Source organism: Ctenocephalides felis, unplaced genomic scaffold (genome assembly GCF_003426905.1).
Source record: "Ctenocephalides felis isolate EL2017-DRISC unplaced genomic scaffold, ASM342690v1 CF-g0.4_SCAFFOLD_00845, whole genome shotgun sequence".
NCBI lineage: Eukaryota > Metazoa > Arthropoda > Insecta > Siphonaptera > Pulicidae > Ctenocephalides > Ctenocephalides felis.
Genome location: NW_020536999.1, coordinates 60159614 through 60184583, shown reverse-complemented (window position 1 = coordinate 60184583; position 24970 = coordinate 60159614). Strand labels below are relative to the sequence as shown.

Here is a 24970-nt window from a genome sequence, read left to right as displayed (position 1 = left end):
ATCAGGTTGGATTAGACCAGGTGTCAACCTGGTATGGTTGTAATTTATATAATTAAAAAATGAAATAGGTGAAAATATGTGCAAAAACAAAAAAATGACATGGTATAATCGTGTTAATTTAATTCGGTAGTCGACGATGCTCCACCTGGGTTCGATCATGTGAAGTTTAAAAGGGAGAAAGGAATTTGACAAAAATCACAAAATATCACGCTAGGGAGGGGAGGGTGTCTGGTAAGATAATACGTGTATTTATTTTTAACTGATTTCAAAAAAAAATCCAGAAACTCTACGCAAATTGCAAACAGTCGAATTTAGAACACATATATGATTGGTAGGAACATAGGAATTGTAATCCAAAAGGCCACTTGTACTCAGTTACGATATAACGAAAGAATAGCGTTTTAAGTGAATCTATCATCGCTACGCATTCATCATTTTATCAAAGCACATAATAAAAACGGAAACTCAAGGCCCATTAGCTCAGTTGGTTAGAGCGTCGTGCTAATAACGCGAAGGTCGCGGGTTCGATCCCCTCATGGGCCAAATATTTTATTCGGAGCCTTAATAATTGCAAAAGTTCTTTGTTTCCAATGTCATGTCCATTTAGTCCTCTTGTAAAGTATTGCGCAAGGCCCATTAGCTCAGTTGGTTAGAGCGTCGTGCTAATAACGCGAAGGTCGCGGGTTCGATCCCCTCATGGGCCAAATATTTTATTCGGGGCCTTAATAATTGCAAAAGTTCTTTGTTTGCAATGCCGTGTCCATTTAGTCCTCTTGTAAAGCCTTCTCCAAGGCCCATTAGCTCAGTTGGTTAGAGCGTCGTGCTAATAACGCGAAGGTCGCGGGTTCGATCCCCTCATGGGCCAAATATTTTATTCGGGGCCTTAATAATTGCAAAAGTTCTTTGTTTGCAATGCCGTGTCCATTTAGTCCTCTTGTAAAGCCTTCTCCAAGGCCCATTAGCTCAGTTGGTTAGAGCGTCGTGCTAATAACGCGAAGGTCGCGGGTTCGATCCCCTCATGGGCCAAATATTTTATTCGGGGCCTTAATAATCGCAAAAGTTCTTTGTTTGCAATGCCGTGTCCATTTAGTCCTCTTGTAAAGCCTTCTCCAAGGCCCATTAGCTCAGTTGGTTAGAGCGTCGTGCTAATAACGCGAAGGTCGCGGGTTCGATCCCCTCATGGGCCAAATATTTTATTCGGAGCCTTAATAATTGCAAAAGTTCTTTGTTTCCAATGTCATGTCCATTTAGTCCTCTTGTAAAGTATTGCGCAAGGCCCATTAGCTCAGTTGGTTAGAGCGTCGTGCTAATAACGCGAAGGTCGCGGGTTCGATCCCCTCATGGGCCAAATATTTTATTCGGGGCCTTAATAATTGCAAAAGTTCTTTGTTTGCAATGCCGTGTCCATTTAGTCCTCTTGTAAAGCCTTCTCCAAGGCCCATTAGCTCAGTTGGTTAGAGCGTCGTGCTAATAACGCGAAGGTCGCGGGTTCGATTCCCTCATGGGCCAAGTATTTTATTCGGAGCTTTAATAATTGCAAGTGTTTTTTGTTTGCAATGTGGTGTGCATTCACTGCTCTCGTAAAACCTTCCGCAAGGGCCATTAGATCGGTTGGTTATATCATCGTGCTAATAACGCGAAGGTCGCGGTTTCGATCCGCTTATGGGACAAATATTTTATTTCGAGCCTTAATAATTGCAAAAGTTCTGTGTTTGCAGCAATGTCGTGTCCATTCACTGCTCTTGTAAAGTCTTTCGCAAGGCCCATTAGGGGGCGTCCATTAAGTTATGTGAAAAAACTGTAAAATTATTGAATGAAGTATTATTTTTTTTGAAAATGTTTGATTTAAAAAAAACAGTTATAAAATAAATACACGAGATATCTTACTATACCCCCCCTCCCCCACGTGATATTATGTGATTTTTTGTCAAACCCCCCCTCCCACTAAAAACATCACGTGATTAATGGACGCTCCCTTAGCTCAGTTGGTTAAAGCGTCGTGCTAATAACGTGAAGGTCGCGGGTGCGATCCTCTCATGGGCCAAGTATTTTATTCGAAGCCTTAATAATTGTAAAAATTTATCACTTCCAATACATTGTCTAATGATTTAATATAGAGTTTTTGCATTTGTTTTGTCATTTTGTCAGTGTGATTTTTAAGTAAAATAAACTTTCGTAATCTTCATAAAAAGCAAACTTGACACAAAACTCAAAAAACCTTATTTTAACTAACATTAAGTAAATAAAACACAAAATGATTAATACAGAATTGTAAATGAAATTGGTAAGCTCTGCATTGATGCACTCTTAAAATATTATGATATTTTTTCTAATATAATTGTAACAACATATTCATAACAGTTCAAAACTTGGAACTTTATTTATCGATTGCATGATACTTTTATATTGTATTACAAAAATATGAAAACAATATAATTTACCATTTGTACAAGTTATAATGAATATATATATATACACACACACATATATATATACACATATATATATGTATATATATATATATATATATATATATATATATGTATATGTTGCAGATATGTGGATTGAAGATAACAAAACCAGTATTGTGTGTTTCTCCTTTCACTTTTATAACACTGTACTATATGTTTTAATAATAACTATGTTTTATATCAAACATATATCATACACCATATACATATATAATAAATGAAGGCAGGTCCATGGTGCGAGAGCTACCACAAATAAATGATTTCCTTACCCTCGTCGTCTATCATTCCCATTACCACTTCTTCTTCAGAGCCACATCTCAAAACTATCGAGGTAGTTCTAATTGCTCTTTCTTAGAGTCTCTTCCGCACGAGATGCATATATATCAAGCAGTAGCTTGATATATATGCATTTTAATCAATAGATTACATCAATGCCCTTGATTCACTTGATCATATTTTATTCAAGTAAAAATATGATATCACTACTGCTTGAAATCGATTTGGCCTTTGGTATACTGAAACGCATGTACACCATTAACGTGCTTCTTCATCATTTAATTTTTCGAAGGGTTATAGTAATCGCAATAAAATCGAAAATTAAAATCTTTGCATATCTTTACGTTACAAAGGTTTCTGAACAACTTGACATACTTTGAGAAAAATGAATGTATGTGTGTATAATTTTTCGTCCACATATTCGGGCGCACGGATCAACCGATTTAAATTATTTGATTTCTATTGATAAGAAGACGTGCTGATTAGTTTTTGGCAAAGAAAAGGGAGCATGCGATTTCAATGATTTAAAAAACATTTCCCCCGTATCAAGATTTATAATGTTTAAAGCTAACTTATGTATTATAGTTCAAACTAATGTTTTCGACATTCTTGATAGTATGGATCAATCGTCTTGATTGGGTGTCAAAAACTTTCAAGTGATTTCAAAATATTGAAAAAAAACAGAAAATTTCAGTTTTCGAAAAATTCTAAGTTTTCAAAAAATATAAGTATTATCAAAAATTTTCAAGTTTTTCAAAAAAAAATATACTTTCCAAAATAATCGTTTTTATTTAATTTTTTTAACATTCAAATATTTCAAATTTTTTGAACGTTACCAATGAAAAAAATTAAAATTCACAGGAAAAATCTAATTTTTTCCTTTCTGAGATTTAAGAAATTATAAATTGCGCTACGGGAATGTGTTGTTAAGGCACGATGCCATGCACCATTAGTTTAATTTATATTTTATTTTTTCAAAAGAATATTTAATTCTATTTTTTAAATATGACTCTTTAACATTTTATTCAATGCAGTATTGGTATTTTGTATTATATATATGTTATATATACAACCAATTGAAAAGTATGCAAGATTTATCAAATTTTGAAATCTAATTTAGTTTTCTCTTCATTTTCTTTATTCATTTCACTGTAAACTGTAATAGTGGATACCCGTATGAACACATTGATTTATGTGTAGTGAAAATATATTTTATAGTAGAGATAATAATTCTGTATATTCATCTCATAAGATAATAAAATTAATATATTAGCTCTTAAAGATTTTGTCTTTGAATACTTATGTCATGAAATCGTCGCTAAACCAGATTTGATAATAAATGAATAGACACATTTTTATAACTGTTTTGTTTTGTTAATATAATAGTTGTTGCACATTTTAATTCATACAAATGCGTATACATATATGGAAATATATTAATATTTTAATTAAAACATATTTAATGGTCCAGTAGCAATAAATGTTGAAAGCAATTGTAATAGAAATTTTATTTTCATATGGAAAGCTGTTCTTTCATACTCGGTTTATATTATTTTATTAGCGTTTAATTAAGACTCATAAAATTCATTCAGTCATTAAATTTTAGTTACCGTTATTCTTGGCGAATATAATATAATATGATATTTAAATATGTATATATATACAAATACAACATATATACACAGAGTGTCCCGGAACTCAACATCAAGCCTAAACAGTGTGATTGTATTCATCATGAAAAAAATTATCTCAAGTAATTTGAAAGTCATGAGGTTTTAAGTGTAACCTATGACTATGTCAAAAGTGTGTCCATTTTTCGATTATTATTGTTATTTTTTATTATTCTCGTACATTTAATCTTTGGTTTCGTAATTGTAAATAACATTTTAGAGCCACAGTTGAAAATAATGAACCAATTGCGACAGAATTTTACTCCAGCTAGAATCAGGGTCAGGGATGAATAGTGTGACAGATTTCCCATTGCCATTTCACACCGTAGTGCCCGAAATGGGCTATTTTCAATTGAAAACATATTTTTGATATATTTTCAAATAAAAATTGGTATCACTACTGCATGATATTAGAATGAAAATATAAAATGCTTTCAAATAGATTATTATAAATACTGTAACTTTCATCATAAGTATTTTTAGACCAAATATAAGTTTATCAAATCGATGACGACGTTTATATATGTTTATATGAAAAGCAAATAAACAAAACTTGATCAGGCGGAGTTATAATTAAAGGACTATATCTCATATTTCTAAGAATCATATAAATTTGTTTCAAGTATATGAGTCAGCATTAGAATTGTAGCTAATATTGAAATTAAAATCCAAATTATATTTTTGATATTTAAAAAACGCAAAGTAATAAAAAAAAAATCTTAAAACTAAAAAAATGTTTTATAAATCATTAAAGTCGGAAACTTCGTTTTCTCAAAAACTACAATTTTTTGCACTTTTAGCTCCGTATCTACGAAACGGCGAGAGCTGTAAGGCATCGGATATGCATAATGTGAAGACTGGCAACTCTCTTCAAAATCTCTCTGAAATGCCAAGTAAAAAAAAAACCACGTTGCTATCATCAATGTTGGAAGGATTTTCCTGTACCTGCCTCATCACTTTAACCATGCCTTCTAGCGTCGTAGCGCTCGACGTAGCCAGTATAAAACTAATAATGTCTTCTTGTATTAGTATTCACATCATGTAATATGGACTATTTGCCAAAAGCTAATTTCCACTTCTTCCCATTTTTACGAATTGAATGATTTTTGAACCAACCAAATCTGTTCTCTCAAAAACTTGATTTCTATTTTCTGCACCCTGTTCCTATTCTCCTAAACGGCTGGACCGACTTTTGCCAAAAACTAATTAGCTAATCTCCTTATCAATAAAAACGAATGCTTTTTGAATTAATTAAATCCGTTGATCCCGAAAACGTGGACGAAATATTGTATCCACACGAACTACACACACGCATACATCAATTTTTCTAAGGTATGCCAAAATGTTCAGAAACTTTTGAAATGTACAGATATACATTTTTTTCTTTTAATTAACTTCCCATAGGGTAAGTTATTGTAATGGGCCGAAAATCGAAATTAAAAATTTTTACCTTTCTCGACGTTTTGAAGGTTTCTGATCATTTTGGCATACTTCAGAAAAAATTGATGTGTGTGTATGTATGTATGGAAACAATTTTTCGCCTACGTTTTCGGGCGTACGGATCAACCGATTTGAATGGTTCAAAAAACATTCGATTCCTATTGATAAGGAGATGTGCTGATTAGTTTTTGGCAAAGTCAGGTCCAGCAGTTACGTAGATAAATGGCAAAGAGTGCAGAAAATAGAAATCGAGTTTTTGAAAGAACGGAGCATCCGATTTGAATGATCTAAACAACATTCAATTAGTAATGATTGGGAGAAGTGGTTATTAGTTTTTCTCAAAGACAGGCCCAGCCAATTTGAAGATACGGAGTTAAATGTACAAAAAATGGCAGTTTTTGAGAGAATTAAGCGCTCGATTTAATTGATTCAAAAAACTTTCTGCTCGTCTTAACAAAATAATTGATTTTGGAAAAAAACATTTTTGTTTCAACTTTTTTTTCATTTTTTTTTAAATTTTTTGTATATCGAAAATAATTCAGATTTCATTTTTAATTCTGACTATAGTTCTAATATACTTTAAACAAATAATTTCAACTTTGCAATTCAGTTTATATAATTCTTATAAATATTAGACAATGTTACAGTATTTATAATAATGTATTTGAAAATATTCAGTATTCCTCGAACATTTCGTTATGGTACGAGAATTTCCAGCAATTTGCCTTAGGGCACGATGCCACACACCCCACTAGTTTTTTTTTTACTATTACTATAACTTACTCTACTGAAAAACATGGACGAAAAATTGTATTCACACGAACCACACACACGCACACACACATACATCAAATTTTCTAAGGTATGCCAAAATGTTCAGAAACCTTTGAAATGTAAAGATATGCATTTTTTTGTTTCAATTTTTTTTTACTGTTACTAGAACTTACCCTACTGGAAGTTAAAAATGAATGTAATTAGTTGCAAATTATTATAAGGAATGAGTGTAGAACGAAGCGAGAGAGTAATGACTCGCAGATTTGAGTATCAATATATATCACAAAATAAATAATGTAAATCCCGCCAAGACGATTTTTTAGGGTCCAGTCAAAAAACGTAAAACAAAATATTAAACCACGTGATGCCCAGCAATTTAAAACTATATAAAAGTAATAATTATTATTTAAATTTTGTATATAAAAGCAAACATTTTCTGCATCTTTCCTTATTACGTAAAACAATACACAAATTACAAATATTACTTCAATTCGTTCCACAAATCCATGGATAAAATCGCTATCGATCACAATACATCACTTATTTCTCAGATAAGATGGTATGTATAAGATTATTGTAACAATCAAAGTCATACAGATCAAAAGCATAAAGATCATAATCGACATTTAAAGTGAAGGAATACAATACTCATTGTATTCCTATACAAAAAAAAATTGACGTGACAATGTGATCATGAACATGTTTTATCATAGAATAGTATAGATCAAAATCAGCAACCTAATTGTAAGAGAAATCTTAGCCGGACAAAATATTTCTATTTTTTGTAATGTCATTAATTATATTTTATAATATCAAGTGAAAATAGCCATTGAAGTTATTGTGGACTCACTAGTATTAGATAAAAAATCTGAAAAAATTTTCATCAGATAGAGAATAGTCGATCACTGGAATGCATTCTAATAACACTAGGTCATCAAGTAAACAAAAAATATTAAAAAATCTGTATTTTTTAAGCGTTTCGATTTATAATTTTATGTCATCATCAGTTAATATGAATACATTAAAAACATGCAAAAGTATATCAATAATAATTAATTTAATCATTGGCACTAGCACATAACACTAAAGTTGTAATTAATTGAGAATTGAATAGTTACTTATATGTATGATATAATAATTTTTAACTCTTTTTGAAGACACAGATTAATCAACACAACTTCAGTAAAAAAAAATTGTTCGTTCCCTAATTCATTCATATGTCTTTATAATGGCATAAAATTACAGTTTACGTTTTTCTGGATGAAAATATAATAATAATAATGAAAATATAATAAGAAAATATTATGCTTAAGGATAACGGATCAGGATATTGTTTGCAAAATAAATTTATATAAAAAACTCATCAAAGAAAAAAAAAATTCGATTTTGTTTGTACGATTCCTTCAAACAAGTAACATTTAAAAACTGGAGAATTATGGTGATAAATAGACATAACTGAAAACGCACATTATAAAAATAAATTTAAAATTTCAATAAGGTGAACTACTAACTAGCCATACTTAAAATAAAAATTTTGGTGAGTTTGCAATTTGACAAGTGGCTAATTTTAAAAAAGTTTGAGTTATAAAGCTAAAAATTTTATTATTTTTATATATCTTTACGTTTCAATGCCCTATGAACATTTTGGCATATCTTAGAAAAAATGAATGTGTGTGTATGTATGTATGTATGTAGTATGTATGACTGTATGTTTGGATACAATTTTTCGTTCACGATGTCAAGCGGCCGATTTGAATGATTCAAAAAACATATCTATCGTATTATATCTATTATATTGAAGTATTAGTTAAATTTTTGGGAAGGGAGCGGTTTTAAAGATACAGTAAATAAAATGAAAAAAATTATTTGGCGATCAAAAATGATCATTAGACATATGCACATCAAATTGTCAGATACATATTTTATAGAAATTTTATTAATAATTACAAATTTTGTTTACATTTCTATGAGTTCAGTACCAAGGTTTATAATGTTCAACTGATAGACTGTTCAACTGTTTGATATTTCGTCTCTAAAACAGCTATACAGTGCGATTTCTTTGAAAAATTTTCACAGCATTTAAAAATTTTAAATTACTGTGTTAGAAGTTCCAGCAACTTGCCTTAGACACGATACCATGCACCACTGATTTAAATTTTCAATAGTGTTGTTAACCAGTTTTCAAACATCAAATACTTTTGTCTTCCACAATTTTATTCATATATACCAACATCAAAATTAATTATCCTTAACATCTAATGCATGCGTGTATGCGTGTATATGTATATCGTTTTGAATATCTGTTATTAATTTACGATGATATTCATATGATATAGACTTTCACCTTGCTCTCAAAGTCTGATCATGTTGTTTGTTAAGAAAGTCTGCTCGTATCAGTGGAGAAAGTGTCTTGGCTCGGATCCGACGATGTGTTTGTTGAACTCATATGTTATTTTGCTCCGCATGGGAGCGATAATAATTTATGCGCATGTCAGAGCAAGAAAGTAAGTAATAATCACTTTTACAGCCAACTAATTGAACATTTTCATTCTTATTCGATGAAAATTATCCAGAAAGAGAAAGAGGAATTCGCAATTTGGAATTTTTTCAAATTGCTCGAATATCTTTATGATAAAGACCTACTAAACACTGAAACTCTTATGCACGCTTGTGTGATATTCGCTAATTGTGATGCACCTTACTCAGAAATATTAAATAAAATACAAGAATAGTAGAAAAGGCTAGATACTGTCGTACCACTTTTCTTCGTCAGCAATAATTTTGTCGATTTATCAGTTAGCTGAGAAAAAAGTGAATTAACGATAGTTTAAACATTTGTCTATGTGAAAATACTGAAGTACTGTCTTTATATAAGATGGATAAATAAAATCATACAAAAAAAGGGCGAGGGTCAAAGCCATCCAGGGGGTGTGGACAGACATAAAAATATATTACAAAATAATAGGTATAAAAACTAAAGTGGTTTATAACGACTTCTATTATCAAAAATATGTAAATAAAACACAACATAATTATTTTAACAAAGCTTATAAATATAATTTTTCAAGAAATCTTTTTGAAATCTTTTTAAATTTTTCTAAATTAGGTTAGGTTATTATTTCTTTATCTGTTTAATTTTCACCCAAAAAGAAAAAGGCTAACTACCACATGTCACAACCGTACCAAACGAACACTACCAAAACAAATCATCGTTATGACTGAGCTAAATTATCTATGCAAAAATTGCTGATAATTAACTACTAATGTTCAACTTACAGCAAAATAACAAAGTGATCTATATGTATACAAGTTACAGATATTATGTATTAAAAAAACGAACCAAAATTATTTTTTGTTTGACACTTTAAAAGCGATGCGGTGTACAGATCATGTTAATGTAGTAGTCCAGTCATTTGGTGCAAAAAAAGGCTGTTGCCGGTACAGTACTCCGGGAATTCTGAAAATTGGTAATCTTATAGATTTCGAGGTGCTCTTTACGAAAATCAACTTTGCCACCTCAAATTTGAACGGCAAGTTGCCGCCATATTGGAAAAATGGCGTCAAAAAACAGCTTTTTTAAAATATCTCCTTTCTGGCTGATTCTACGATAAAAGTATCTATGTACGAATTAAACTAGATAAAATTTTCTACAATTCCTTAGAAAACCGTTTTTTTTGTAAAATTGATAGTTTGAGAGTACGGCCGCCTCAAAGTCTTTGCTGCTCTTTCCGTAGTATCAAATCCTTCCATATATGACAGCACTTCGAACTTGACCACATTCTCTCTAATAATTAATATTTTTAATGTTAAATTAAGCGAATAAGATCTAGAAATAAAATAATTCAAATATTTTTCGTTTTTTTTGCTGATTTTTTAACACTCCTATGGCATAGTAGCTATAAGTAAGTAGCTTGAAGTATTAAAAAACAGCAAAAAACAGAAAAATATTTGAATTATTTTATTTCTAGATCTTATTCACTTAATTTAACATTGAAAATATTTATTCATTAGAAGGAATGTGATCAAGTTCAAAGTGCTGTCATATATGGAGAGATTTGATACTACGGCGAGAGCAGCAAAGACTTTGAGGCGGCCGTACTCTCAAACTATCAATTTTACAAAAAACGGTTATCTAAAGAATTGTAGGAAATTTTCTCTAGTTTAATTCGTACATAGATACCTTTATCGTAGAATGAGCCATAAAGGAGATATTTTGAAAAAGCTGTTTTTTGACGCCATTTTTTAATATGGCGGCAACTTGCCGTTCAAATTTGAGGTGGCAAACTTGATTTTCGTAAAGAGCACCTCGAAATCTACAAGATTACCAATTTTCAGAATTCCCGGAGTACTGTACCGGCAAAACGACCAAATGACTGGACTATAGGGCGTCGAAACATACTTCATCTTTTCCCTTTGGACCTTATCTCAAAATCAGAATAGTTTAGCTGTTATGGTAACCGCAACTACCGTACTCTAGCGCAAATCGTACCTGTAGTAATTCAAAATATGCTGTCACTATTTTTCTTTATGTCACTAACAATAAGGTAACTAGTAACAAATGAAAAATTGTATACGTTTGGAATCACATATTTAAAATTTGTTCCAGTTATTTGTATACCAAATGAAAATTATGATAAGTTTACTTTAATTAAATAAATAAGGGCATGAAATTGGGGCTACTGTTTTTTTTAAATTCGATATTTTCACATTCTTTCTCATATTCATCTTGTCGTCAACCTCAATGAATATATTGCAATCGATCATAAAATTTCTTTTCAAAGCTTTCAATAAAAAAGACTTGTTTTGTTATGTAAGACATTAAAAATCGATTTTAGATAAAAATGAGTTTTTTAAATATATATTTTCTAAGTTTAAATTTAAATCACAATTTGTCTTATATTAGACATTTACAATGATTAGAATCATGCAATAAATCATATTGACTTTTGACAAGCTATCCTGTAGAAGAACTTGTTATAAACAAAATGAAAAATTTAGCATAATAGGTATGCTATGATTCTTCATTTTGTTGTATTGTTAATTTTTTTTATTCAACAATATATTTACGACTGTCTTACATGAACATTTAGTAAATCTTCAGTAAATTGTCCATTTTTCTAATCTTTGAAATATTTATATTATAAATATCTTAAAGATTAAAAAAAATTATAATACAACAAGAAAAATTAACTAATAGCAACTAATTAGTTCTTTTGCACTGCTATTGTTTTATATAACTGTAAAGCATATTCGTCAGAGTGATTCATAATTTTTTAAATATTATTGTTGCTGAATTTTAAACAAAATAAACAATATTTCACTGTGAAAGAACTCAATTATATTTTGCACATTTCCTTTATGGTTCTGTGCATTTGAGAATTCGAGTAATTCAAAAGTTGATGCTTGGCTTAACTTGTTATCTATGGGATCTGAATACATTCATTTCTTTAGAAAAATATGAAAAGAAATTTGCAATTTGGAATTTTTCGTATAATTCTATTGTGAATAGTATAACATTGTTCAGGTTCCGTGAGTTTAACATTTCAAATTATGATGGGCAAAATAAAACATTAAATTTCCACTAGTGTATTTAACCAGTCTCCAATCATCAAATAAGTTTTTCAGTGGATTAAACCTTCAGTTTTGATGTTTCTCTAATTATTAAAATCGGTTGATCGGTTAATGTTATAGATAGTCCTCAAATTCTTAACCAACTATCTTTTAACGTTCTTAAAATCCAATAAGTTCACATATTTTTCAAGTATCCTACATCCTAAGTTAAATGTTTTTTAAATTCACGTGTAGTAGTAAAATCTGTAAAGGCTTGATACACAAAATTTGACAATTGAGCAATTATATTGTGCAAACTATGTCAATTATATCATAACAATTACACATAGCAAACAAACAACAATCTGACTATGTTCAGTTAAACTCCCAGCTAATTCGTCATTGTTGAAATGTGTTTTTGCTGTTTTTCAAAAATTTGCCAGCTAGTCTTTTTCACGCTACTGGCGGGGTAAAATGGGCAGCCATTGGGAAAACAATAATCCAATGTCTTGTTTTCATTCATCTATATTCAACCAATGCAAAATATAAATTTTCTGTGTATATTTTTGACAGGAATAACACTATTATCATGCAGTATATTATACAGATGACAGTTATATATAGTCTGTATAAAACCCGGATCTGGTAATTCGTCAGAAATATTGATCAACAGAGTTGGAATAACTATTTATTGATCTCATTTCTTGTAAAATTGTTCTTTTGAACTTAATTTACTTTTTTACTTACTATTTTTTATTGTTTACATCTTTGCCAGGTTAAAGGTTCAGTTGACAGCTTTTATAAAAGAAATTTAATTCTAACTTAAAAATAACAATAATCTTATAAAACATTTAAAAACAAAGTTTTAAACATTATATTGAGTTCTCGTAAAATAAACAACCAAAAAAATTAATAACGAAAGAAATTACTTTTATTATGGATTTTCAAAAGGAATCAAGATGATGGCTGATTATACATTTTTTTCCTTCTACTTTCAAATATTGTTGTTAAAATAATCATTGTTCAGAACAAATCTCTGAGAATCAAAATCAGCATTTCATCAAATTTCATTTTTTCCACATTCTATTACCACTAATTTCTAAATTAACTAGTTATCATTCTCAATTTTAATTCACAGAACAAATGACCAAATTCTGTTTGATATTTAAATATTTACATAATTTTTATGCAATTCGTCTAATGTGAGAAGAATTCTCGAGTGCTAATTATGCTAATCCATAGCTTGGTCCTCAGGCAATTTCAAAATGCGAAAATCTTTTTAAGAATAAATTCTAAATGCGTTTTGCGAAATGTATCTACGAGTATATGTAATGAGCCAATTGCAAATAGAATCTAAATAAAGATATATATCTAAATTAAATATATGCTTCGATATGCGAATGCTTTGATGATGATAGAGAATGATGCAATGTTGTACGAATGACATAACGAGTAATACGTAATGGCTAAGATGTTTTCTCTTTTAACTAATCTATTATGTGGAGAATTTGAACTCCAAGATTTATACGAAGAGAAAATAAGACCACTGAAACGGACACAGGGTTTTGGTGCCAGTAGTTTAAGTTAGATTAAATCAGGGCAAAAGTTGGAAAATTCGACAAGGAGTTAATGTTGTTAATATGCGTTCTGTAAATATAATTTTGGTCGACTAATAATTTTTATTTATTTTATCCAGGAGTGCTCTGCCAAGAACAAGAAGACCCCTGCCAATCCAAAACCCGGGTGTCACCTGATAGAACGCATTGCGATCGCTACTGGGAATGTCAGAATGGCAGGGCCGAATTATATGACTGCCCCAACGGGTTGGTCTTCGCTGGTAAGCACAGGGGAGTGACCGAAGGCTGCGACTACCCCTGGAGGAACGAAGACTATTGTCACGGAAAACAACTTGCCAGTAAGTAGTTGATAAATATAATAATTGAAAACTGTATTTTTCAAATCTGGTATAACAACTATATTTTTACGCTCTATACATAATCAAAAAATAAAAACGTAATGACATTTATTTATTTATTATCTCCCCGTAGCAAATTATTGAAATTTGAAGTAATCGAGAACGATTTTTTGTACTATTTAACCTTTACCTTCTCCTTTTCTTAGTTACTTTTACCTTTTTCTTTATCTTGAAAAGATTCTAATCATTCTGGCATGCATTAGAAAAGATGTGTGTATTTTGTAGCATGCATGTAAATTTGAATATATAGATACAATTGTTGTCTGTATACTTTCGTTTGAATAAATCGATTTGCAAAATTCGATTCATTGCATTCTGCAAGAAACAAATTCAGTCGTAATATTAGATAATTAAATAGATACTTCTTTTGGCCTAGCAAGATGTGATCTTTATTGAACATTAAGTGGTAGATTTAAAAGTAGCAAAAAATTTAAAAATGGTCGATTTAATTTTTTTTGCATCCGTACATTTACGTAAGTGGCAAATATAGAGAATATACCATACATTGTCAGGTCTATTTATTGAACATGAGACCAAAAATGTAGCAATGGTGTTTCTTGTCAGAAAATATCAATTATATATAAAAACTTATTTTTTGGATGCTTCAACAAGATTGAGTATTACAGTAAAAAATAATCTTGAAATAAAATGCAAAACTAGTTGTGTATGGCATCGTGCCTCAAGGCAAATTGCTGGAACTTCCCGTTCGAGAAATATTAAATGTTTTCATATAGATTATTATAAATACTCTAATTTTGTCTAATATTTATAAGAGTTATGTAAACTGAATTACAATGTTAAAGTTATTTATTTAAAAGATATAAGTGAGCTTTGGAACTTTAACCAGGATTTGAATTATAATCTGAATTATTTTCGATATACAAAAAAAATCTTTAGAGAAAAAAAATTTGAAAAAAAATTTTTGAATTTTTTTCCAAAAGCAACTATTTTGTCAAAACAAGCAGAAAGTTTTTTGAATCATTCAAATCGAATGCTCAGTTCTCGCAAAAACTGCCATTTTTTGCACATTTAGCTGGATTTGCCTTTGCCAAAATCTAAACACCTTCTACCCGTCATTACAAATTTAATGTTTTGTAGATCATTCAAATCTGATACTTCGTTCTATCAAAAACTCGATTTCTATTTTCTGCACTCTTTGCTCCGTATCTCCAAAACGGCTGAACCTGACTTTGGCAAAAACTAATCAGCACATCTCCCTATCAATAGGAATCGAATGTTTTTTGAACCATTCAAATCGGTTGAAACGTGGACGAAAAATTGTATCCGTACATACATACACATACACATATCCATTTTTTCTGAGGTGAAATGTTCAGAAACCTTCAAAACGTGAAGAAATGTAAATATTTTAAATTTTTATTAATGTTTGATAGATTTAGATACCTGTATAAGGAAAATAACTTGTTTTTATCAATATATCTATAACCATTTGCAAAAGTTATTACAAACACACATACATATATATATATATATAATACTTATATATATATATATATATATATATATATATGCCAGCAAGAGAGAAAACTTGCAATTTGCAAGTAAATATTTGAACATTAATTTTTGCACCAAAAAAATAAAAAGCTAGGAAAAATCGTTGTTTTTACCCAGTGTTTTTAAAATTTACTTAGAGGTAGTAAACAAAAGTTTTTTCTTATAATTTGTTTACAATAATTTCCATGGGTTATTGACTTCTATTTTTCACTAGTAGTGTTAGTACAACTCATTGTTTGCGAAGAGAATAATACAAAAGAATGATGCTGAAGCACGTCTTTCTTGGAACGTTTTTAGAATACTAATTGTACATTTAAGATACTTTAATATACGGTCATAGTCAATGGTGGAAGCTTTTAAATACTTAAGCAAAAAGGCTTTGATTACAATTATTCTTAAATTGTTGTGTGAAAGACTGTGTATCTAAAAAGCAGTCTAATAATAAAAATTCTACAGTAAATTTAAATATAACATATTTTGTAATTGATTTTAAGTTGTATATGCTGAAGTCAAAATTTATTTGAAATTTTGTCAAAAACAAATTATTAATAAAAAAAAACCATTTTGTTAAAATTTTCAGATCATCATTATATTTTAAATTTTCAAGAAGTTTTATGGATATAGGCTACATTATTTAATCAACGCAATTCAGTTTAATTGTTAGGTTAAACATAATCTAAATACGTATTTTAAAATATAAAGATCACACTGGATGCAACCTTCACACGAAACTTCATCAGAAAATATCATAAAAATTGGAATAACATTCAATTAAATTTACCTTTTTTAAAATTGTTTTTTTTTAACTTGCTCTACATTTTTATTAACCAGGTTCTTCCTCGGCAGTATGAAAGATTAGGTTGTCCTTTTTACACCAATTTTATAGGAATAAAGGTATCGAATATAACTTCTTGAAAATAGCAATACATTTTATAAAATAATTAAATAAACCATACTCAAAATTTATATTCAGGTATCGTGAACAAAGCGACCGTGTTCAGAAACAAAAAGACTAACAACAAAAAATGTGGCCGTTTATCTTGTGACAGCAATGTCGCTCAAATTAAGACGATTGTTGGTTATACATCTCTTGCCCTCTACTTTCAAATATTATTGTTAAAAAATTGATATTTTTACTTATTTGAAATATTGATAGCAGACCTTCTTACCCGCGGACCTTTAAGCCTCGCTCAATCATTTATATCTATTATTTCAGAATTTGGAATCTTTAAAATAGTGAAAATTTTAAAATCTGATAAATACAATACCCATTTTGCTTCTTTCGTCCATTTTACTTGAGAAGAAACGTCTCTATCCACCAAAACGTTCAAAAAATCATTCAATAAAAATCGTTAAAATTAGTAATGCAACTTCATTTTTTTAAATTGTTGCTGATTTTTTTGAGAAAACATGACTATAAGCCAAATTTTCTGTTCTATACATGCACATAGGGTTTGAATGAAGTTAGCAAATCAAAATTTCAGACTAAAATATGAACTTCTCCCTTGGGATGTTAACAAGTCCATAAACGCGTTGCATAATCCGTTTAACGCACACATTTCACTGAATTACAGTTACAATAATTGGACAATAAAATTACCATATAATCAATATTCCTAGTTTATTAAACATCATAACTGTTCTCATATAACACATCAATCGATTGCGTAGGTGTCGCATCAGGTATCAATGCGGTCAAACCAGTTCTTAACAATTTGCATTAAAGTAATAAATAATTAACAAATTAATGCATTACACTGTGCAAACATTCTTTCTCATGTAACGACTGAGAAATTCTCAGAAACATAAAGTTCAAATGTGAATTTGGTATGCGAGTTTCACAACTGGAGTCAATATGAGTTATATTTCTTGTAACATGTCCATAAATCAACAATGAAATGATCTGGTGAGGCCTGAAGTAGATTTATAGTCATAGGTTAGGTTTTGAAGAAAGCAAGTTTATAGACAGGATAATAAATTTTTGTAAGAAAAATGCATAACAAACTCGTGTGCTAAAAACATAATTTATATTTTTCACGTAGGTTTTAAAAAATCCAGCAAAGAATAGTATTTAATTAAATTGTCCATCATCGATGATGGCTTTGTTGATGGCAAGTTGCAAAAACTTCCCGATATGTGCAAATAATCGACATAAATAATTTGAAAAGACATTTAGTAACCTCTGAAATTGTAATAATATAATTTGAAAATTTTGTGAAAATGTAGAAAATGTTGCACATTTTTAATTTTAAAGAAATGGCTTGGCTAACTTTTGTCGCCCAACGTCCTTATCCGCTATATAGAACAGCTTCTAAATTGTTGAAATCGGTAAAGCAGTTTTGGAGAAAATGTCAACAAACAGACAAATTTTCGCTGGTCCCAAGCGATTGAAAATGACTTGACGTAAAAACGTCAAAACATATGAAATTAATGGGTGTGATTTTCAGACGAAAATTAACTTCTCCTTCGGGATGAGGACTAATTTTGGGCAGAAAAACTGTACTTTAAACTCAAAGTACATGTATATAATATAAATTTTTATTTCTGTGAAATTTTTATTGGAGCCAGCATAGAAAAAAGACAATATAAATTATATTGTCTTTTTTCTATGCTGCCTCCAATAAAAATTTCACAGACATAAAAATTGAGCAATATTTTATTTTCTAAAGTTAATTTAACAAAATTCAAAAACCCTTTTTCAGCAGATAATCCTCAAATTAACACAAAGAAGCCGTTGAAAAATTTCTAATCCAATTAATAGATTAACCATTAACCCACATCAGCCAAACACTTTTCCTCAAAGTAGCGTTACTTGTAAAACGAAAAATTGCTAAATAACTCAAATTCTAAACTATTTTCGAATTATTGCAGAATAATCGAAACTTATCTGCATCATCCTTAGGATATACAATTTTACCTTTAAACTAATCTCTTTTGCTCCAAAAATGGGGAAGATTTTTAAAAAAATCTTGTTCTCAAAAAAAAAAATACAACCAGTTTTAGCATTTTTGGCGCAATAATTGAAAATTTGACACAATTAAAACGTGATTTACCCTAAATCAATCTCTACTGGAAACACATTAAAGTATATGGATAGATTAATGTTTAATATTTATTATCGAAAACAAACAAAAGTGGGTTAGTTAAATAATTACTATCAATTCATAAATATTAATGTAATGTACACAAAAATCAATATTACAAGGGAAATCAAAAATAGAGTATTTTACAAAAATGTGTCAAGATTCTTAGCAGAACTGGATGTGAAAATGATTTATATAAATATGTAATAAGCGGATTGACGACCTTGCATCCATTACTGTTCTAAATAGTCTCTATCAGATATTTTACATAAAAATAGGAATCAACTATTTCTTGTACATAACTTATAAAAAGAGCATAACACATTAAAAACGGTAGAAGCAAGAATAATTCTTTTTATCCATGCACAAAAGAACCAAAAAAATTTTTGAAGCTTTGAAGCAACCACATGGCAATTATAGAAAGAACGAAAAAAATATATTGATACCAAAGAAAACAAACGTAAGGTGTAAGTGATATCTTATTGAGGCCAATCAAGAATAATTGTAATCTACCGATTATTTCTTTCCTAACTCAATTTAATCAAACTATTACCCAAATCAAAATCTACTAATTACCTACCATCTTGGAACAAGTTGACCAAACAAAACAACATTTCCAACCAAATCTATTCAAAGAATTCATAATGCGTTCATAAACTTTCAAAAGTATTGAAAAACTAAATCGAAATAATATTAAAATCAAACTGCTCAGCCAATCTTTGCGAGAAATAATTTTCCAACTAATAGTTAAAAAAAATAGTACCAAAGTTTTTAAAACAATAAAACTTTTTACAAAAGTTACTGGAACAAAAAGAAAGTTGATTAACAAATTGTAGAATTTGAAAACAAACAATATTTATTTCTAACTGAACAATTTTTTTTGTGAAACTAAAAAGCTTGCTGCATGTCATCGTGTCCTAAGGCAAATTGCTCCAACCTCCGGTACCGTATAGAAATATTTGGAAATTGTTTTCAAACAGATTGTTATAAATACTCTAACTTTTATTATTTAAAAGTTTTGAAATATATTATTATAAATACAGTAACTTTTATTATTCGTATTTTGTAGACAAAATATAAGATCTTATAAATTAGAAACCGACGTTTATATATGTTTATATGAAAAGTAAAAAAAAAACAGAACTTAATGAAGCGGGGTTAGAATGAATAACCTTGTCCCATATTTTTAAGAACTATATAAATTGAATTACGAAGTTAAAATTATTTATTTCAAATATATAAGTGAGCTTTAGAATTTCAGCTAGAATTAAAATTAAAATCCAATCATTTTTTGATATTTCATGTTTCCAAATGTTTTTTGAACCATTCAAATCTGATGCTTCGCTCTCTTAAAAACCTATTTTCTGCACTTTCAGCTTTATATCTCCACTATGGTTCTATCTATCTTTGCAAAATACTAACCATCACATCTCCGCATCAGTAAGAATCGAATGTTATTTGAATAATTCAAATAGGATTATTCGTGCGCCCAAAATCGTGAACAAAAAATTGTACCCACACAAAACACACACGCACTCTACACATCAAATTTTTCTAGCGTATGCTAAAATGTTCAGAAACCTCTGAAACTTAACAATGCAAAAAATTTCATTTTCGATTTTTAGACGATCACTATAACTTACGTCACTGGAAGTTTATTATACCTCCAATGGTTGATTATGAAAGAATAAAAAAACATCTCGGGTGATTGAAGTTTCAAATAAATAACTAGACCAAAAAAGTAGAGAAAAATTTCATGAAAATTAAATTGAACTGTCATGATACGACTTGAAATTAGAGTAGCGTTAGATTTGCATGACATATTTGACTTTATTACAATTTTTTTTGAATAGTTATTTTTATAATTATACATAAGAAGAATTTTATAATGATGTTTAATTCATATTTTCAGACGGCCCAATAGCTACAGAACACTGCGATTGGCTTTACGGCATTTTCGGACATGAAACCTCATGCACCCGTTATTGGACATGTTGGAACGGAACCGCCACAGAACAACTTTGCATCGGCGGACTTTTGTACAACGAAAGGGCACACTCCTGCGATTGGCCCGAGAACGTGGATGGTTGCCAAAAACATCGTAAGAAAATACTGTTTTATATTTAAAAAAAAACATATTTTTACTATTTTTACTTCTGATAAATAAATTATAAATTTTTTTCCCCCAGCTTTGTGTAACGAAGATGCCAACGGCAACGTACCTTTAGGAAAATCCTGCAACCGTTACTGGCAATGCCAGGGCGGTTATCCGCGACTGCAACGCTGCCCAGCGATGTTGGTGTTCGACAGGCGAAGCTTGAGGTGCGTCGCTCCTCCCACTGAAGACTGCGATGTTCCACCAATTGCTCAGACTGGACCTGGAGGAATCGACAATGCTGATGATGATCAGGTTGATAGATAAAAATAATTAGATTGTTTAATGATAAAATAATTATATGAACTTGCATCAAAATGTCCATAAAGTGAGCCTTAAGGAAAATTTCTGGAACTTCCCGTTATATAAACAAATTTTAGATGAAAAAAATTATTTACCAAATTGAAATTTTCCATCTACTTAACAGCATATGGTCTAAGAAACTCTTTAACGTTTAATAAATATTAAACTAATGACATTATAAACATTTTAAACTTTATGGTCTACTTAAAAGTAGTAGACTATAAACAAGTATTTGATTAATAAAATTAAGTATTAGTGCAATTATTGCGCCTTAAAGCTAATATCCGGCAATAGTTTGCGAACATATTTATTCCCCATTGCCCCCTGGGTCATCTGCAAACATACTTGCGATTGAATATTCAAAAATTTTTTTTTAAATTACTGCTGTAATCTAAAAAAAATAATAAATTTACTTAACAAATTATTTAAATGAATACTCAAAAATCAATTAATGTAAAAAGTGTCAAAAAACGACTAAAATTATAAGATTTTAATTATTATGCAGAAGAATTACAAGATCAGATGAGAAATTATGTCGTTTTTTATTTATTCCGATTTTTTGCAATTTGACGGTAAAAACTACATTAGAAAACATATGCTTCACACCCAATACAGATAAACTTTTTTGTAGACCTCTGTAATTAATAAGCAATACAAATCGACTACAGATTAATAACAATTGTTTAAAATTGGGTACGAAACTCAAAGAATGGAAATAAAATTTGTACTTATTATAAAAATCTCTATAAAACATCTGATAATTTGATGTGCTTTTGTTCAATGATGATTTTTGATCATCAAATGTCCAAAAGAAAATTTTATAGTTTTTTTCTGCATATCCGAAACCGATGGACTTGCCTTTCCAAAAAATATAATCAATTTCCACTTCGTCAATACAAGTAAAATCTCTCAGAAAGTGATTTGCCATATTTTGTTTTTTTTGCCCAATATCTTCTAAAGGCACTTAGGCACACACATATACCAATTTTTTCTTAGATAGGCCAAAATGTTCAGAAGGCCTTGAAAAGAAAAGATATACAAAAATTTTCTTTTTCGATGTTTAAGCATTTATTATACTACTTTGCGCAAGTTCATAAATACGTTAAAATTTGTGAAGTTTCTATTTAAAAGAAATAAGCCAAAAACAGTCAAGTAGTTAATAACTGCCATCGGTGAAAGACAGATCAAATAGCTGTTACAAAAATATATTTTGCCAAATTTAACTTTTTTTTCAGTTCTAAGACCCTTTGAAATGTGAAAAATGTTTAAATATGATCAAAAATATATTAAAAATGATTACAATAACCAATAATTTCTTACCTCTCACTCTTTTTAGTTGAAAACCAATACTTTTATTAAACATTTTTACTAATTGTATAATTCTTTAATTTTAATAATCGATCTACTTTAATGTATAATTATGAAAAACAGTGACTTCTAAATGTTTTGTATATATTTTCTATTAAGCAAATATATCATATGAAACAATAAAATTCTATTTTAGCGAACGAATAAAATGATTTCGCATAGAAGTTGATATAAATTTTTCTAATGGGTATCTAATGTTTGTTTTTATTAAAGTGAGGTGCCATCTAGCATCTTAATATAATCTTGAAGAAAGCGTAAAGGTATCATTTATTTTAATAAATGTATCTTCAGATATCTTTTACTATTTTTTTGTTAACAACAAGTGTAAAAACTTGTATATATATACAATTTTATTTGAATACATTTGAATGCTGTAATGTATTTTCTTAATCATTTACTGATTTACTTATTATTAGTTTCTGTTTAACAAACTACAACAATATGAGTACATGACAGTAATATTAGTTTATTCTATTTTTTATAATTATTATTAGTTGTATGTTTTAAATAAATTTACTAGACTACTGTTATTATATTCCTATTTAGGTATTAAGTATTTTTATATAACGATTTAACTTTGAGTTTAGTTAACGATTTGAAAAAAGCTTTGAAATTTAGAATCTTTATGGAAATGTTGTAATTATTATTAAAAGTAATATCAAGCCAATAAATGTAAATATTTTTTTTATTCTTGTCCAGAATCAAAATCTGAACCAGCGTGGTGGCGATCAATTCCCAAATCTGCCAGCAGGAGCGCTGCCGGTTCCGAGCAGGAACAACAACCAGAACAGAGCGAGGAATTAAAAGCATTAAAATAAAAAATAATATATCACCATTTGTATAAAAGTAATTATAAATACTTTTTTATTATTTTTGATCACAAATGTTATTTTCATACAAACATTACAAAATTAGGTAAAGCATATAAATTAGGTTTTTCTACAAAAATGTATTGCAAAATTGAAAAAAAAATTGAAGATAAGAATAGTTTTTAGTGTAGTTTATCAATATTATTATATAAGATTTATTATATATTTTATACATTACAATATTATATGTATGTATTGATAATATATATTACAAAAATTTAACAGAACCTTTGATTTGGCACAATTGCTTTTATAAAGTTTTTATAAAAGGTTTCCTTGTCTAATACTTGTTTTTTCAGTAATATTTAAATATTGCTAATTTAATTATTTTAATTGAAATAATTTTAAATCAATAAGTTTTATACTTAAGTGAAGAGTACTTAGGAACTTTGAAAATCAGTGAAATAGATATGAAATGTTTAATAATTTAAAGGTATAAATTATTTTTCAAATTTATGTTATCAATCTTATAATAATTTCAATATTCCAAGTTTCTATGCCCGATTATATTATATAATTTATATACAATATATTAAAAGCACTTGAAATCAAATGTAGCGTTATATATTATTGTTGTTTTAAAAAACTTATCTATTAGTAAAATCAACTTTTGATTAACGCAATATTTATGACCTGCTTTTAGAAAAATAGGTGACTCAATTTTTTTTAGTTTATCTCAGTTTTTTAAATAGGCAAATCCAGCAGGAGAAAAAAGTGAAAAACGATAATTTCGAAACAAGAAATAAATGACTATGCACTCAAATTTTAGCAATTTCAATTATTATATTTTTTATAATTATGACAATATATAAATAGATACTATATATTATATAAAAAGCATATTAAAATTGCTTCTACTGATTAAAGTATAATTTATTCAAAGTAGTACAAGGTACGATTAAAATATTAATATATAAATTATCAATATTTGAATCCTTAGTGGACGATTAATAAATTTTTTATATATTTTAATAAAAACATTTGTATATAAATTGCTAATAATTTTTTAACATTTACAAATAATGTCGATGAGAAAAGTTTTCCAATTCCTGCCATATCGTATTGCTCTTAATACAAATTTAATCTCCATGTTTGGCTTCCCGATTATTAAATTTATTGATTTAGTAGAAAAATCGAAATAGATTATTCTAGCATAGTCTTTTTCGTGTTTTATAATGCCATTTTGGAATACTCAGAAAATATCGCTCTTTGGTCAAGATTTTAGAGAACAACTAGTTTCTAATGAAACTAATAAAACTATCTGAGTTAACAATAAGCACTTTTTGGTTTGGAATGAAGCAGAATCAGTCGAAAACATTCTGTGCTTGTAAATCTACAATCGATTGGATTTTATCGAATTTCCCACAAGAACTCATAAAATCAAAATCAAGGATCAAAGATTCAATAAGAATCAAAAATTTAAAATCTCAATAATTCGATGTTCCTTATTAGAAAATTTAGAAGAATTAAATTTATTTTTCACCTAATTTAAGAAGCATAAATGATCATAGATAATTCCAA

General features: G+C 29.0%; 1 protein-coding gene and 7 non-coding genes across 8 annotated transcripts; all 8 read left to right on the top strand.

Moving 5' to 3' along the window:
* Positions 1 to 469: 469 nt before the first annotated feature.
* Trnai-aau lies at positions 470 to 543 on the top strand. Its single transcript has one exon. It is a non-coding gene; the product is annotated as a tRNA-Ile (tRNA).
* Positions 544 to 630: 87 nt separating this feature from the next.
* Positions 631 to 704, top strand: Trnai-aau. Its single transcript has one exon. It is a non-coding gene; the product is annotated as a tRNA-Ile (tRNA).
* Positions 705 to 791: 87 nt separating this feature from the next.
* Positions 792 to 865, top strand: Trnai-aau. Its single transcript has one exon. It is a non-coding gene; the product is annotated as a tRNA-Ile (tRNA).
* An 87-nt stretch (positions 866 to 952) lies between these two features.
* Positions 953 to 1026, top strand: Trnai-aau. The gene has a single exon. It is a non-coding gene; the product is annotated as a tRNA-Ile (tRNA).
* An 87-nt stretch (positions 1027 to 1113) lies between these two features.
* Positions 1114 to 1187, top strand: Trnai-aau. The gene has a single exon. It is a non-coding gene; the product is annotated as a tRNA-Ile (tRNA).
* An 87-nt stretch (positions 1188 to 1274) lies between these two features.
* On the top strand, positions 1275 to 1348 carry Trnai-aau. Its single transcript has one exon. It is a non-coding gene; the product is annotated as a tRNA-Ile (tRNA).
* Positions 1349 to 1435: 87 nt separating this feature from the next.
* On the top strand, positions 1436 to 1509 carry Trnai-aau. The gene has a single exon. It is a non-coding gene; the product is annotated as a tRNA-Ile (tRNA).
* Positions 1510 to 13643: 12134 nt separating this feature from the next.
* LOC113386773 (protein obstructor-E-like) lies at positions 13644 to 23384 on the top strand. Its single transcript, XM_026624526.1, has 5 exons — positions 13644 to 13764; positions 13878 to 14096; positions 20667 to 20855; positions 20944 to 21164; positions 23280 to 23384. The coding sequence occupies exons 1-5, from the start codon at positions 13644 to 13646 to the stop codon at positions 23382 to 23384; spliced, it is 855 nt and encodes a 284-aa protein (XP_026480311.1).
* The last annotated feature ends 1586 nt before the right edge of the window (positions 23385 to 24970 follow it).